The sequence below is a fragment of the Heloderma suspectum genome, chromosome 5, assembly GCF_057233095.1.
Source record: "Heloderma suspectum isolate Gila_16-S chromosome 5, 16-S_ref, whole genome shotgun sequence".
Classification (NCBI taxonomy): Eukaryota; Metazoa; Chordata; class Lepidosauria; order Squamata; family Helodermatidae; genus Heloderma; species Heloderma suspectum.
Genome location: NC_139462.1, coordinates 201,241,188 through 201,258,693, shown reverse-complemented (window position 1 = coordinate 201,258,693; position 17,506 = coordinate 201,241,188). Strand labels below are relative to the sequence as shown.

Genomic DNA, 17,506 nt, shown 5'->3' with positions numbered 1-17,506 from the left:
GTGGGTGAGAAAAGCATCCCACAGACAACACACTAAGCCATCATGGGTTGTTCCTGAAAACAAGCCATCATGGGTTAGTGCATTGTGTGAACCCAGCCACTGTGAGGCTTTCTGAAGGTACAGATGGGGTCAGCTGTCAATGGCCTTATCCACACCTTCAAAGCTCTTCTTTTGCAAGCAAGGAGGTTGCCCGGAGTGGGACCAGCCTCCCTGTCTTGAGGAGGGACAGCTGAGCAGGAAGAGAACACATGCACCTTTCCCATCCCCCCCACTTGAGCACACATATGTTCTGTATCCTTTTTATTCTGGGTGTGTCTTTTTTTAACAACCCACCCCCTTAACCTCTGCAAACCTCGTAACCTCTTGTGCATGGGTGGTGCCACTTTGGCTATGTAAGCATTGGTGAACACCCCTGAACACTGGAAATTAGAGGTAATAATAGAAAGGCAAGGCTTACTGTTGTGAATTGCTGAGTATTCAATAACTGCTGAAACTGCTGGTGCTGTTGATGCAGCAGAAGTTGTCTCTGTTGGTCAGGAAGAAATCCAAGTCCAGAGGCACTGCAAAGTAATGAGAACCCTTAACTAGAAATATTTATTGAGTGAAATTGGCTCCTGGATAATTTCTAGGCCATTTATTTTCATCAAAAGTAAACAACTTAAAACTAACTTATGTACAGACTTGCATATGCCAAGTTGCATTGATTACACATTTCTAAGCATTCAAATTCATTCTTTTTAAACAACTTTTATGCATGATAACATTGCAAAAAGCATTTATCATTTTAGATTACATTCACAGTTGTGAGTATAAATGCAAATGAACAAGGTAAGTACTTAATCCCACTGAATTCTGATGGCAAATTAGCAGTTGCTCTTTTCTGCATACTTGCACAATCAAATGTGGCATTTTGCAGATGCAACCAGCTATTCAAGGAACTAGGAAGAGAGAGACAAAAAATATCTTGTGCTTACTCTTGAGTTTGAAAAATAAATGCATTCTTCCTGCACTTTTTATAAAAACAGTATCAGTACAAAATATTTTCAATGAAACGTCACCAATCGGTTACTTCCTGGACTTCTAGGTTTCACATTCTCAGTTTTTATCATCTCTATGTGCTTCCTTTAAATGTAGTTTTTTTGTGGCCTGTCCTGCAACTGTTCCCATTACCCCATTCTAGTCTTCATAATTCATACCTCTTTGTAGTCTCACATTTCCCTCCCTGCCACCCACCTAAATATGGCTTTCCCATCAATGTTTTCCCAATTCCCCCTGTTAATGCTACTTGACCTACCCAGCATTTCCAAACAGATTGTATGTAGCACTACACACTGGGAAACCTAGATTTCTACCTTTCATGTGGAGGGAACAAGAAATCTGGTATTTCTACCAAAAAGCTGGCAAAGGCCATATTTAGAGTAGGCCAGGGAGCAGGGTGTACCAGGGCAACTGCCTGAAGCCAAGTAGCAGCAGCAGAGACTGCTGGACTGGAAGCCACATCTGCTGTAATAGGAATATGCTGGTGTCAGAGACTAAATCTGGAATTGTCTACAAAGGATAAACTTGACCACTGGGGAAGTAGCCAAATGCCTGGTCACTTGCAGCAAAATATAGATTGCTCTGAGGCAGTCTCCCTTCTAAACTTGAAAGGCTGCCAGCCAGCTGAGATTTGGAGTGGTACAGAACCTTCAGCATATAAGTTCCAGAGATCAGTGGATAGAACCCCCAAGGGCCTGCTGTGTGACTAGCTTACATTGCATTTTGCCGATAAAAGTGCTCTAATTCATATTGACTTCAATGCCGTAACACTGATAGGATCAGAGACAGAACTCATCTGTTCTCTGATCATGCATACTCTCTGGACCTTTGAAGTAGTTACTGCCTCATTCAGGGAAGAGGTTGTTCCCACTGCTCTTAAAAGACTGGTTGTAAGATTTTTGTTGACGAAATCAAATTTGGAGCTTATGGTTTAGGACAATTACTGCCCAGTGTCAAATCTTCTGTTAAGCAAGTTTCTGCAGAGGGTGGTAACATCACAAATCCTTGCAGTTTTGGCAGATACTGATAATCTGGATCCATTTCAGTCTAGCTTTCAGCCCAGATATAGGACACAAACAACCTTGGCCACCCTGGTGGATGATTTACACTGAGGAATGGAGTGGCGGGGCGGGGGGGCAGTGCAACCCTCTTCAGGACATCGCCACAGCCTCTGATACCATTAACCATGGTATCCTCTGGGTCATCCGGCGAGATTGGGTCTGGGAAGTATGGTGTTACAGTGGCTCCAGTCCTTCTGATGGGGTAAACTCAGTTGGAGGTGCTGGGTATACCCCCTTGCTTTTTCCCCTCCTTTGATTTCCTCTTTTTATTTGGCTTCGACTCAACATTGCCAGAACACAATCTGTGCTCTTCCCTCATGTTCCAACTCCTGTCCTCGCCCAGCATTTCTGGAATGCTTCAGAGTTTGGAAACCTGTGTGGTGTTCCATTCTTCTGCATTCCTCATTACTTTCCGGAGCTGCGTTGTTATGTTCCAGAGCTGCTGCAGTGTCACAGTCTCCCACTTGGTCACACCTAAGGTTTTCACTACTGAGGCTCCCACTCAATCACAAGTAAACCTCAATAAACCTCTATATGGGGGCAGAGATGCAGACTTATTTGGAAGTAAGCTCCATTGAATTCAATGGGACTTTCTTCTGAGTAGACATGCACAGGCTGAATGGTGGATGATTTCTGCATTAGGAGGATGAGTTTTACATTTGGCTTGGATTTGGGGATGCTATTCCTGTGACCTATACCACCTTAGAATCAAAGAGTTGGAGGGTACCTTGGAGATAATCTAGCCTGTGAAATGCAGGCCCTGCAGTACAGAACACAGCTACAGCATCCCTGACAGATGGCTGTCCAGCCTCGGCTTAAATACTTCCAGCAAAGGAGAACTCGCCACCTCCTGAGGCAATCTGTTCCACTGTCAAACAGCTTTCACTGTTAGAAAGTGCCCCCTAATGTTTAGCCAAAATCTGCTTTCTCGCAATTTCCATCTACTGTTTCTAGTCCTGCCCTTTGGAGCAAAAGAAAACCGCTTTGGTCCATCTTCTGCATGACAGCCTTTCAGATATTTGAAGAGCGCTATCATGTCTACCCGTAACCTTCTCTTCTCCAGTCTAAACATACCCAGCTCTTCCAATCATTCCTCATAGAACTTGGTTTCCAGACTCTTCCCTATCTTGGTCACTTTCCCCTGGACACACTCCTGTTTGTCGCTATCCTTCTTAAAATGTGCCCAGCATTGATACTCCAAACATGGCTTGACTAATGTAGAATAGAGGAGAATTGTTACTTCCTGTGACTTGGACTCCATGATTCTGTTAATGCAGCTTAAGATTGCATTAGCTTTTTTAGCAGCTGCATCACACTGCTGCCTCATATCAGCTTGTTATCTATTACAACACCTAGGTCCTTTAAATGTACTATTGCCAGGACAGCTGGTGCAAAATATGGCTGCCAGAACACCTGTGACAGCTGGGTATGTCACTCTAATAATATATCGGTTGCACTGGCTGCCTATTTGCTTCTGAATCCAATTTGAGAATGGCCCTGTGCCCTCAGGAGACACTGGGTCTGGATTTCTCACTCCAGAGTCTGGTAACAAAATGGAGGGTGCTGCTGAAGAATAGAATGTCAAGTCCGAGTGGTAATCCTCCACCACTGACTGCAGACACACACCCTCTTGCAGCCAAGCAGGTTGTGACCCACCGAGTCCTGATGGAAATACAGGCACCTGTTGCAGCGAGGTGGCCTGACTGGGAGTAGGCAAGGATCAGAAGGTAGCATGCAAGCAGTTGTGCAGTCGTTGGTGGTATTCTGGGAACCTCTGCAGGTACTATACCCACAGGTTGCACTGATGGCATTTTGGGAGGCAATACTGGAAGGGGGAGCAATGGTGAGGGGCTAAGACTATGGCCTGGTCTGGTGGAGACTTCAAAACAGTAGCTGATGGTGGATGTTGGATGATGATGATCCAGTGAGCTAGTATCTGGATATTTGCAGTGGGATAGACAGGAATCATGTGCCCCAGGTCAGTCATATCCACACTGAGGTTCTTCCAAATGGTATCTACGCTGAGGCAGCATCTCCCAGCAGGACTGTGTCAGCCTATCTCAACCTAAAAAGGATGATTGTGAGTGACAGCACTGTTGTTCATGCCATCCAGATCTCCAATCCCTTCTTCACTCTGAGGAAGAGACAGAAGTAGGGGATCCCCACCTGGATGGAGAACAGCATCCATGCCATGAAGGTGACCTACTTCTCCGTGAATCAGGCCTCTGATGAAGTATGGGCACTGGTGACTCCTCTCCAATCTCACCCTCCAAGTAGAAGCTATGACAAGGGGATCCTCTAACACTTCATGCCTCAGCGTTGGTACTGATGTCAGCAGTACCCGCGGTATCAGAGAATCCAGTAACAGTGGAGGTGCCAGTGTCAGGATTTGTCTTGGCCCAGTAGGCCTTGCTGCTTCTGAACCTGAGTCTGTTTCAAATTTGGGAAGCACAATGTAGAATCCAGTATAGCCATGGGAAGTTGGCAGCCACACTCATCACTGTCCAAATTCTCAGTTAATTACAGGTGGAAGGAGGCATAGGATTTGAAAGAGTGAAATGTCTTATCAAACACAGCTGCAAGATGTGGCCTTGAGTCAGGGTCTGATTTATTACTGAGAAATCTTTCATGGTAACCAAGCATAAGGGGAGGAGGGTTGTTTAGGGGTGTATTTCTGTTCGCAGTGTCAGTCCAAGAAGGTGGAGCAGAAACACCCTGCTTTGATGTATTGATTGTTTATGGGTCAAATTCAGTTGCTGGAACAGAGTAATTACTAATGAGCTTAGAAACCACACCCTGGTTTATATGCTGATACACAGGCAAAGAAGCCTTGCTGGTGTCAATGTCTTTTATTGCCTAGAACTTCTCATCTGAAATTGTCTTTCTTTGCCAAGTACTTTCTGCCCGGTCTGTTCGTGCTTCCAGAAAATCTTGTAATATGAAAACTCTAAAACTGATGTTGCACAAGGAATTTGGGACTTTTATCTGGTTCCTTGCCAGGTAACAGTCACCGTCTTGACTGCCTGTTAGACTTTCTCCCTGGTCTTTCCATTGATCAGATTCCCAAAATGCCCTCGCTGCTGGACTTGTCATCTACTCTGGACCTTTGTTGAACTTTGTTTTATTAAAACCTGCTGTGGAATATAATGCCCGTCTTCTCAGAGACCACAGATTATTATTTGCCATGAACTGAGTACCTTCACCAGTGATTGCCCAGAATGCCTTCTGGTCTGGACTATCAATAACTTTTAAGACAGTTGGTTTGCCTTGACATCCATACAGTAGACATTTCCAATGCAGATTGTTGTTGGACATGATCTGTGCTGGTGTGCGTGTATTTCTAGCCTTGTCTGATTTCAGGCCTGACTCCAGGATGAGATTCTTCCAGGGGCCTAAGGGGAAAGTTCTCTGCTGCTTAGAAAGCCTTTAGCCAGGTCTTCCCCTATGCGACACCTGAGCCCCAACCAGCCTAATCCTGTTCGGCATCCTGAACCTGAGTCAGTTAAATGGCCCCCGTGTGTACAGACCCTGCATCTAGGAATGTCCCTATTTGGTCGGGGGGTTGCTGGCCTGATTATTTCGTGAATCCTGCATTTAGTTCAGCTTGGACCCCTGCCATGTAGTAGTCCTAATAAAAGGAACTACTCCAACAGAGGGGACTGCCTAGCTGCATCTATTCTTGACGCTACACCTCTTTTGGGGATGTCTTTATTTTTACCAGGGGCTCTAGCCGTGACTCCTCTTGAATTGTGAACCACAGCCTGTTTTTGAATCTTGTATTGTGAACCTGGATCTCTAAAAGAGCTTTGAACCCCTAATGTTGTTCCAGAGCTAAGTCTCTGAATATGACTATGTACTTACTTCTGGACTGTTCCTTAATCTGAGTGCTGGACCACTAGTTCTCAGGTTAACTGATTTATAACTTCTAAGCTTAAGTGACATGACATAAGCTGCCTTTGAAGAGTGTTCAGGAACTTCAGCTGGTTCAAAGAGCTGCTGCCAGAATGTTGACTGGGGCTGGTTACAGAAGCATATAACTCCCTTGCTAAACAGCTTCACTGGCTTCCAGTCTGTTTCTGGGCACAATTCAAAGTGCTGGTCATGACCTATAAAGCCCTATACAGCTCCAGGTTATCTGAAATACCGTATTCTTCCCTATGAGCCTGCTCGTGCCCTGAGATCTTCAGGGGAGGCCCTTCTTGTGGTCCTGCCACCATCACAGGCTTGCCTGGTGGGAACGCAGGAGAGGGCCTTCTCGATGGCTGCCCCAAGGTTCTGGAACTCCCTTTCCAGGAGGGTGAGAGTGGCACCCTCCTTGCTATGTTTCTGCAGGCAGGCAAAAGCTTTTTTGTTCTGGCAGGCCTTTGGGGATAGATAGTCTGGACCTGTGAGAATATGATGGAGTAGTACTATTGTTTATGTTGTTTCTGTCTTTTAAAATTTTGTTATTTTATACAATTTTAATATTATTGATGATTTAATTATATTTTTAACTTTTGTATATTTCTATTTATTATGTTTTAACTGTACAAGTTTTTAATGTTGTAAAGCCGCCTTGAGTCCCAACATTGGGGGAAAGGCAGGATAATAATAATAATAATAATAATAATAATAATAATAATAATAATAATACTTCTGAAGTGTGGTCTGTGTCACCTAATTCACCTTTGAATAAAGGTAAATCACTGACCCTATGTCTCTCTCATCCTGTCCTATGGTGAAGAAGCGAGGACCCCTGACAGCCAGCATTGCTGGTAGAACTGGTACAGATACTGTCAGGCTAGACATCCAGGCTGTGGAAGGCCTGTCCACCAATGACGACTTCTTTTTTGGTTCTGAGGAAGTCTTGTGAGCCCTCGCCTTCTTTGAAAGTGTCTTTGCCATGGTGCGCTTCAAAGCGCAGCCCTGTGCAGGAGAGTCAATACAGACACCCCGGGAAGGGGGGAGGGTGTCCTTGGACACCTTAAGACATTTATGGTTTTGTCCTGCTCCCTGTAGGATCCACTGCCTCCAAGGTTCATTCCCAAAGTATAGCACAGAGGCAGACCAATTTCGCCTCACCTGCTTTGTAAACACTTGGCAGAAAGAACAGTTCTCTACTTTGTGCCCCTCTCCCAAGCATAGAAGACACAATGGGTGTCCATCAGTTGGAGGGAGCTTACTGCTGCAATGGGCTCACTTTTGAAAAAGAGGCCTGAAGGGCCATACGCCCCCATGCAATCACAGAGATCCCGAACAGAAAACAAACTAAAAGAAAAACATGATAGTCAGAACAGAACAAAATGATAGAAAGATGAGGAAAAAAGATAATTTGTCCTCAGCAGTTCTGACTTCCTTCAGGAATGTGAACGAACAGAGAAAGTTCCCTACGAGGCTTCCACAATATTGGTCAAGAGAGAACTGAGGGAATAGGTGGAAACCCGCTAGGGACATGCGCTCTGAAGGGGGGTTCCCACCCCCAAATCCCCAGCTATAGAAGGTTCCTGATTGAGGCTCCGCACAGGCCATATGTGTGATGCAGAAAGACCACAAAGAAGAACATGGAGACTGGCAACTGCCTGGGCACCCTGCTATATTGCCAAGCTAGCAAGCATGGCAGGGTGCTGAGGTGTCTAGCTGCTGTGTCCCATCTGTCCTTCTGGTAGGGAAAGGCTGACAGAGTGCCCTGCCATGCCCTCTGCAGCTGAGTTCCCCCTCACCCCAACCTGAGACAGAGAGGACGAGCTATAGCCTCCAAGCAACAGGGGCTGCTGCTAGCCTCCAAGCTGCAAGGGTAGTCCTGCCTGTCTCCCTGTACTTTCAGTTAAGGCTAGAAGGCACAATTGTGTGGATACTCAGGGCAGCAGTTGCCCAAGCACTATACTACAGGGGAAAGGACAGTTGTGAGTATGGCTCAGGAGACTTGTTAGACTGGATGGAGTGGTACTAAACTACCATGCTGCTTCAGTTAGGGTTCTGCTCTTGCTGTGCTTCATCCATCCACCTGGCCCAGTTTGCCTTCTAGGCCTTCTCCCCGCTATGCCTGTGAAAAGGTGCATGGTTGGGATGCAAGTGGAGAAGGAAATTAGTGTGGAGGATTAGAAGAGGGAGAAAGAACCCTGGGCAGCAGAACCCAACTAAGTGAGTGGAACAGTGGATTATCTGCAGAAATGACGCAGAAGGGCAGTAGTTCTTTGCCCCCCTCACAGACACAATCCTCTTCTCTGTCACAGGCAGGAATGTGACAGGGGTGCAGAGAGAGGTCTCTCCCCCTCTGACAGTGTTTTGTTAATCTCTGCCTTCCCAATCCAAGTGGTAGACTCATCCCTGTACTGAATGCTGTCCTGCCTGTGATATGCAAATTGTCATCTAAAGTCAAGGAGACATAGGTACATATTGAAGTTATCATTTTAAGTAGGGCCATTTTATTTTTAACATTTTTATTCTGTAAACTATATACCATTTTAAAATGCCAATACAATACACACTATCACGTAAGTATTCTATTTTAATACCACTATCAGGGAGAAAACAATTCCTATAACCAACATATTTGTGTTCATGTGGCTTGCCTTTTCAACACATTGATAGGGATGTGGCAACTTTAGGGCATTTATGGAGATCCTTGTTAAACCCAATCATCACATATGCAGTTTCCCCACCATCTCATGCAGTGTAAGCCCCCAAACTGTGCTGGTGAGGACAGGACAAAGGAGAAAGAAGAAAATTTATGAGAAAGCATCTACACAGTGATATGGCCATCTCTCTCTCTCTCTCTCTCAATCTCACACGCGCGCACACTCCCCACACACCATCATGTGAACTGGCCCTATGTCTTATAATTCAGAGAGATTCAACAGGCAATGACTGCTTAGTTTTCACCAGCATTCACAAGGAAGTTAAAATATAGCAGGTACTTTGCTGTTTTGTTGGCACACATAATATAGTTCTTCCCTCAGCATTTTAAAGCTAGAAGTAGCTATTCTGGAAAATTATAGGCTTTACTAAATGCTGCAAGTATGACCTAGAAATACAAAACAAGAGCAAAAGCTTACCTGTTACTCAGTGTAGTTGGCAGAGGGTGTGCGGCATTCAGTGGCACAGTTGTGTGAGTGAGAGGAGAAGGGGTCTGCGATATTGTGGCAGGAGTCTGAATTACCCCATTTAAAGCCCCAACAATTCCATTGATTGCCAGCTGGTTACCTGGCAGAGCTCCAATTATTCCACCCACTGCAGGAATGGTGGATGTTACAGTCTGCATTCCACTGGCAAGTGCCCCCACTGTCACACCATTGACCTGTTGAACTCCTGCAACTCCTGTGCCTTGCTGAGCTGGACTTTGCCCAGCAGGTGGGGGAGTGGAAAGTGCAGAGGAACTACTGCTGCTTTGTCCACTGGAGTTTATATCCTAATAAAAACACAAAGGCTCAGCTGTATCAAACTTCACACAACAGCAACATATAATTGAGATGCAATATTAGGCTATCAGAAGTCTAAAATGCATGAATAAGGCAAGGAACAGTACCTGATTTAATACAGAAAGGGAGTTGTCAGGTAGAAAACTGCTTCCCAGATGAGGGCTTTTGCTGCTGTTCAAAGAATCAGTGTTAGTGGCTAAAGTGATGATTTAAAAAAAAGAAAAAAAAAGAAAAGGAAAAAAGCACATTAACTTCTGCATCTAGAAGGTATAAAACCTAATTCTATGTAGAACATTTACATAAAATTAAATTCATTTTATCTTAAAGATATGCACTAATAGTGAAATCTTGATCCATTTATGTTAATGATTTTTACTCCTGAACATTAATTTGAACATTAATTTAAACACAAGTGACATAAGTACTTATGAAGAACATTGCTATTTCATAAAGGTAAGCACTACATTTGAACTGCACTTTCAAAAACATTTCAGGGAACCTCTCACACTATTAATTTTATCTGTGATTTTGCAAAACACAAGAATTTTGTAAAAACTGACCATTTAAGTCATTCTCACCTTTTTATCTTCCTTAAAGGTTTCACAGTCTAATGTGCACTTGGCATTCCCTTTAAAAAGTTTCTCAGGAATTACTGATTTTACAGGTTGCATCGTAGAAGAAAGCAGTAAGAAAATGATTCCATGAATTTTCTTCGCATACAGATAACAAGTAATGGTAATATAGGTAAGCCTGCTTGAAAGTTTGATGGAGCTCAACATAAGAGACAACTACTCCTTTCCTTACCAGCCTGTGCTGAAAATGCATGCATTTGATGAGAAGGACTTGGATTGGATGTTATTGTTGGGAAAGGAACCGAAAGCTGGGCATTTAGTAGCTGGAGGCGCTCCTTTTTAGCAGTCAGGTTTTTAATCTGTTCTTCTAAGCGGCGGTTTTCGACTTGAAGATGATGTAATGACTTCAGCATGCCTAAAACTAGACAAAAATGTTGACCAATTAATCTAAATACCTAAAAAATCCATTGGAAAGTGTTATTGTGTTAAGAAATAACTGCTTATATTGTTCAGGTTTTGCATACCAAGATGAGCAAGTAAGTTATTGGAGAGTACTTCTCTACTTTTTAAGTGACGTCCTTCTTCTCAGATACAGAGCTGAGGTGAAAAATGATCTAAATTCCCTTTGAAGTTAGACGTGATGAGAAGTAGAGGAACTAATTGATAAACATACCATATCTATTTATCCACATATCTGCAGTTTAAAAGTTCTTATCTAAAATTACTGTATGCCCTGCAGGTAGCCCAGTGCCCCTACAGAAAGGGTTGTGTGCATGCCCCCTGTACCAAAATATTTGGGAGATCCCCAAGGCCATAAAGTTCTCAGTCTCTCGCAAACATATTTAGAGCCCAAGGCCTCAAACCTGGACCCAGCTTAATGCACAAAAAGCCCCTGTCACACATGCAATCATTTGTCCTACCAAAGCCTGTGAACAAATTGTAGTGCATGTGCTTTCAGTTATATTCACTTTTGAAGCACGGAGATTTAAAAACTGGCAGGGAATATGAGAGAGAGAGAGAGAGAGAGAGAGAAGGAAAGATTCCTTTAGGATATCTATTATCTAATAATTGTTTGAGAAAAGGATACTTGACTTGGGCTATAAAGTTTAATATGCCATTATGCTCTAAAAACAGTTTTGTGTTGTTTTTAATTGTCGGAGGGGGAAAACTATTCTGTTGACTCCTTACCAGAAAACCCTGCAAATTTATGTAATCAATGAAAACTTTTACTTTGTTTTTATTGCTTTTAAATCAACAGACTCCAGCTGTTTTCAATGTCCCTCTAAAGAGCACGCAGCAGGGAGTATTAGGAGCCCTGCAGTCCTTGGCCTTTTCCTGTGGATAAAGCCCATCCTCAGCCAAAGATCATCCACTTCTACTCTCAAATTTGGATTTTGGATGAATTTTGGGACTTGCATCAGCCAACATGCAAGATAGTTTGCCCATTATAGCAAAAGAAAAGCCACTTTTAAAATTCTAAATTGTATTTGTTTAACATGACCTCTGGGCCTAAGATAGACACAAGTATACCGGTATAGGCACATCTGGTCATTTCCCAAGGATTTAGCCTTTTATCCCTCCTCTTCAAGAACATACAAAGGAACTCTCAGTGTGCCCAAATGAGATGCAATAAGACTTAGCTAAACCTGTCCTCCAGCTATCATGTTTAAAGGATTATCCCTGCATGAATTTCCTCACAATTAGCATTTTTGTCAGGGTACCATTCATAAAAAAAAAAAAAAAACCCAACTTGATGGCACTTCACTCACTAACAACAACTAGGAGAGGATGCTCAAGGAATTTTTGATAAATAATAAAATAATATTTTAAGCCAATTTGAATATTTATGTGCATATTATTATACTATAATTACATTAAATCCAACATAGTTTCAATAAAATTCATACAATCATTTAAATCATATCTTTTCAAAATAAATTTATGCCTCCTTTTTCAACCCATCACAGATCCTCCCCAACCCCCAGAAGATTCTGGAGCAAAATTTAAGTCACTCCCCTACATTCCAGGCAAGTATTTTTCCATAACAAGAGAGGAACAGATAGTCAGAACCAGATTAACACATTAACTGCTTCAGGAATCAGCATTACCTTTCAAACATAAAAATTTATACACATCATAAAATATCCCCCTGATGGATATTTCATTACATAATAAATAGGGCCATCACCACACATGGTTAACAATGCTGAGAATTTGAAAGATCAGGCACGACAGTATGAAGTACTTACTGTCGCTAGGGGTGCCCTGTTCCAGCAAGAACTGTTGGCCTTCGCTCCATTGCCTCTCCAGAAGTTGTTCTATAGTAGCTGGTACTGGAGGCAAATGTTCCACGCTGCTGTTCCCTGACTGATCATAACGGATCTGTAAACTACTTACGGGAGACCTGTAGAAAGATGATAAATTACACTTAAAAGAACAGGGAGGCAGAGGGAGAAATATACATAGAAGACACATCAGCTTTCTTAGCAACTCTTAACTCCTTGCAACCAACATTCCTTAACATGCCTAAAACCTCTGGCTCTCATCACTAATAGTTTAAATAAAGAAATCCCGGCATGATCATTTTTCTACAAGGATTTCTGTACAAAACACAAAGCTTCATTTATTCAGATAAACTAATTTAACATTGCATAGACAGCAGCAACATTGCTAATGTATAGATGTTTTATTGATAAATTGTAAGAGCTCTGCAGAAAATGTTTTGATATAAACAAGTAACTTAACACTCTTGCCAAACAAAATAAGGACTTTGACAAACAACTAAAGTTATTTAACTCCCTTACTCTTCCTGTGTAATTTTGCCACATAACTGATTTCCATGAATACTCTTACAGGATATTAAGAAGAAAATATGGTGCAGTCCAATCAAATATCCTCAGAATCTGGCCCAAAGAATAACTAAGGGACAGACAAAACACACCACAGTGACCTCTATTTAAAGGCAAGAGTTCTATATGACTTGATATAGGATCTTTGTATAGCTATACACTTTACAAAACCCCCTTTGAAGTACAACAGCAATCAATATGACATGCAAGAAAGTATTAAAGACACATGTAGACAGTACAGCTAATTTAGGTCACAACACAGGAAATCCTGATCAGCACTTAATGTGACATATACTTTAACAATTTGAAAACTTTTATTTCCTATTTTTTTAAAAACACGCATACAAAACTAGAGAGCATATTAGAATTACTCTGAAGACTGTGACCTTATTGAGCCTTTTGAGTGCCAAGCATTTTTTGTGTTGGTGCAGAGACACATCATTACAGCAGCATCCTATCAATATTACATCATTGCATTTATACTAAGGCATGTTTAAACTCATCTTTAAAAAAATTAAGTGGATTTCAAGAGTTCCCTCTTTAGTATGTATATTGGCCTACCTAAAATGCTGGTGAATTCAAATACCTCCTGCCTCCTTCGTTACAAGAATACTGTCATTTCCTTCTGATATTCACAGTAGTCAAGATAAGAACTAAAACACAGAATCTTAAATGCTGAGCACAATACATTTACCCCAAGCCTTATTCACAGTAGAGGGCACATACAAAAAGCCCATATACTGCTAACACAGAGTTAAAACCCAATATAACGTGGAAGCAACTGAACCAGTATCAGGTCTCTTAGTGATCTCATGGGTTATGGATTCAGAGCTTCCTATAGCCCATACAGAAAATTACTAAACAAGTACTATCATCTTTTTTTAAAAACAGGGACTCAATATAGAGCGGATTACTTACTGTAGCTAATGACTCTCTCTCTTTCCTTGTGACAAAGTAACTTTCAATTCAAGTGTAGTTATGCATATCTGTTCAAAAGTCCCACTGAGTTCAACAGAACTTACTTCCATGTAAGTAGGTATAAGATTGCCACCTCAGTCTAGTTTAAGGCACCAAGAAATGAATGTTACAATCCTATACCTATTTACCTGGAACTCAAAGGGCCCTACCTCTGAACAGGCATGTATAGGACTGCCCTGTAATAGACTTTACTTGGTAATACACAGCTGTATAAAAATTGTTATATATTATAGACGCCAAAGACTCTGAAGAGTTAGATGCTATTCTTAAAGAACAAAAACAGGTTACTGGGACATACACAGAAATCCAGTTTTCACAAGTGAATATGTTGGGAAAAACCCTAGCCACGAATACACAATTTTAGATTCTTTAAGTGGTTACCACTCAGGAAACAGATCTTCGAGATAATTAACTATAAACTTCAGTTCAATGAGCTGCAGCAATCACAGCAAAACAGGATGCTTGGAAGTATTAGTAGAGAGAAAATGCACAGAATTATGTAATTCTCCTTTATGAATCCCCATGTTATATACTTTCAAGGCATAATTTAATCATGATATTTTATAATAAGGAAATATTTATAGAATGGTTAACAGAATTATTGGAATACTGAAAATCTTCCATAGAACATTAAATTTAATCCAGAATTGTTCAGTCTAAATGAACATTCCAGAGAACATAGGATAGAAGTTTATCATAAATAATGGAAAGTGAATATGAAACTACTTTATAGTCTTCACTTCAATACATGAATTCTCATGACACCAAATTAATTGTTCCTCCATACAAAGCATGGTGAACCTACAACTTCTATTGTCATAAAAGACAATACATGATACTGTACTTAATACAGTATTAAATAAATTAAGATGAGACATCCGTCAGTGGTTATTAGCCAATGTGACTAGTGCACTTATCCACATATTCTCAAAGGGTGCAGAGTCCCTCAAGTACTGTACAGCCTGCACTAATTTGGATGCATTGTGGGAGCCTCACACAGGCTCTAGAGAGATTGTACAAGCATAGATGCTTAGTAGATTGCACTAAATCTAAACCCTTTGAATGTCAGAATGGGGAGGGGGGGACAGAGAGCAGATCACCCCATACCTGCTTATTTCTTGAATAATTCCTCTGATGCATTCAGTCTCAACCATTGCTGGAGACAGGGTGCTAGGTTCACCAAAGGTCAGTGGCTGGATCTAATCTGCCAGCTTTTATATTAAAAATAGTTGAGTGTGATTTAGAAGACACAAAGAGGCCCCATTGTATTGTTCCATACACACTGTCACAGACAGACATGTTTTTGACTTAAATAAATTTTTCATAACATTTTTAGTACGTTATGAAATAACCAAAATTCTTCTGTTTTTGTTTATGTAATATTTAAGATACAAAACTGAAATGCAAGAGATTTACATGGATTCTATAACTACAAGAATGTGCATCTTCCAAACTGTTTCATATATACAGAAAATATTTTATTGACAAACTTCTGTGAATAATGGTAATACGTTTATGTGCAATCTTATGCCACACCAACCTATTGCTAATACTTTATAAAATACAAACTGAGCTTTGGTCCATAATCCAAAAAATAAAATAAAATAGGTATACCTAAATCCCAGTGAAATCAAAGGGACTTCAGGAAACTGAATAAATGTTGTCTGGGTTGTGCCTTGATATTCCTTCATTCCTCTATCAAAAAGCTCTGAAAAAGGGGCAACTCCCTAATAAAAATACTTGAAGAAAAAAAAGTGATTTGATACGTCACACGTTTATCTGACCTAAACATTGTTCAAAAGGCTGAGAGTTCCACAACATTAAGAATGAGCAAACCTTACATCCTCAGTTTTATTTAATTTTAAATAAACTAATACAGACTGGAACCTTACAAACAGTTCCAGCAGAGTTAAAACTGCATAAGGAAATAGATCTATATATCTAGAAGGCTCAACTTGGAGTCAGTCACAGTCTGCTTCATAAGGCTTTCAAGGATTTGTCTTTAAGACAACATTGGCCTGGTTTACAGAGGTGAATATATTTTTCAGCCAGTCTTTGGGATTTGCAGGCTATTGAAAATCAGGCCACAGATCACTAACATTCACTTAACAGTTAATTTACTCTTGTACATGACACAGCACTTCTGATTAGATATGAGACATTGACATGCCTCCACTAACAATGTGTTTTTTTTTAATTACGAACTTATTAAATAACTGCATAGATACCAGTAACAGCATGTACTGCTATTGTACCATAAAATGAAATGGCTTTAGAATGCCATCCAATAATTATGAAGAAATCTTTCACTGAAGCCAGTACCCAAGCAGTGCGGTACCATCTTTACATGACACGAATCAACAAATATTATTTATTTAAAACAAATACACCAGCAGAAAGCAGACTGAGCTATTGGTGATAAATTCTGGTCATTTTATATTTTCTAGAATGTCCATTTCACAGCTCAAGAGAAGCATTCACTTTTTCTACACTGTTACCTAGCTTTTCCCCACTCAAAACATAATGTTTACATTCAACATTCTTAAAAAATATGGAGGATGCTTGATAACTGCTGATGCATGAGATTTTATATACAAATGATATAAAACTAACCATATAGTCGGGCCAAGATTATATAAAAAAATTAAAATGCAGAGTTCCCTGAAGCCATTTTAATACTCAAGGTAAAGGTATTCATTATTTTATTATATAATCCTATTTAATTACAGTAATATCAGAATATTTTTTCTTAACCCTTCTGGACTTATATTTTTTCTGTATCTTTTCAACTTAAATGTAAGCATGACCGATAAAAAGTTTCCACACCTTAAAAATATTTCTTTGCCTTAACTCTCGAGGGTAAATATTGCTTACCGTGGTGAAAGACTTCCTCTGGGTGAACCTCCTCTGCCAACAAGGCTCCGGCTATTGTCTCCAAGATCTTGATCTGCAGAGTAAATATTTCACGGCCAAGAGTGACTCTTTCCAAGATAAGATTTTAAGATGGTGTAGATATGGAGGTAATTTTAAAAACATAATCCAGTATCTGGGAGTTACTGAGAATGCTAGGAGAAGGCTACTAGTTTAAAATTGCCAAATGCAATGGCTAAGGCGTTGTCCGTACACATTTCTCTGGGTGTAGCAGGCCATGGATTAGCCTCATTCCTTTCATTGCTTTCAGTTTTACAGCAGAGAAGCATGGTTTGCATTTCCAATACCCTCCCCTCAGCCACTTTTAATTTCTGCAGCGAAAGTAATGAATCACAGCTGTGGACAGCTAATCTGTATGCTTATCACAGCAAATCCCCAGGCTTTGTATTTTTTTTAACACTTTACATCCCAGGAAAACCTATATACAGCACTGTGTATTCACTTCTATCAGTAACTTTCCCCCTGAAAAGTTTTACTAACAAATGTTAAGGCATGCATTTAAAAAACACCTATTATATCCAAGAAGAGGAGACACTACGAGGTATTTAAAATGACTCAAATACACAGAAACGCTTTGCTTGGTAGGACTCAAAGGGGTTATTTTTCCCTATGGCCTCTCAATAAAATAACCCTATCTGCCCCCTTCAAGGTTGCCCTCCCCCTATTCTGCAGCAAATGAC

At 40.9% G+C, this 17,506-nt stretch overlaps 1 protein-coding gene across 12 annotated transcripts in view; it reads right to left on the bottom strand.

The window, feature by feature from the left end:
- Nucleotides 1–17,506, bottom strand: part of MLLT10 (MLLT10 histone lysine methyltransferase DOT1L cofactor) — a 173,438-nt gene that overhangs the window by 4,538 nt on the left and 151,394 nt on the right. For 11 of the 12 annotated variants that reach the window (XM_084859032.1, XM_084859028.1, XM_084859035.1 and 8 more), the window contains 6 exons: nt 16,770–16,842; nt 12,318–12,472; nt 10,301–10,489; nt 9,604–9,692; nt 9,134–9,486; nt 458–560 (listed from right to left, as the gene is read on the bottom strand). In XM_084859032.1, coding sequence (XP_084715158.1) covers nt 458–560; nt 9,134–9,486; nt 9,604–9,692; nt 10,301–10,489; nt 12,318–12,472; nt 16,770–16,842 — 962 coding nt within the window. Of the gene's footprint in view, nt 1–457; nt 561–8,650; nt 9,487–9,603; nt 9,693–10,300; nt 10,490–12,317; nt 12,473–16,769; nt 16,843–17,506 lie in introns of those variants that run through there. The other variant, XR_014792417.1, reaches the window with a different exon arrangement.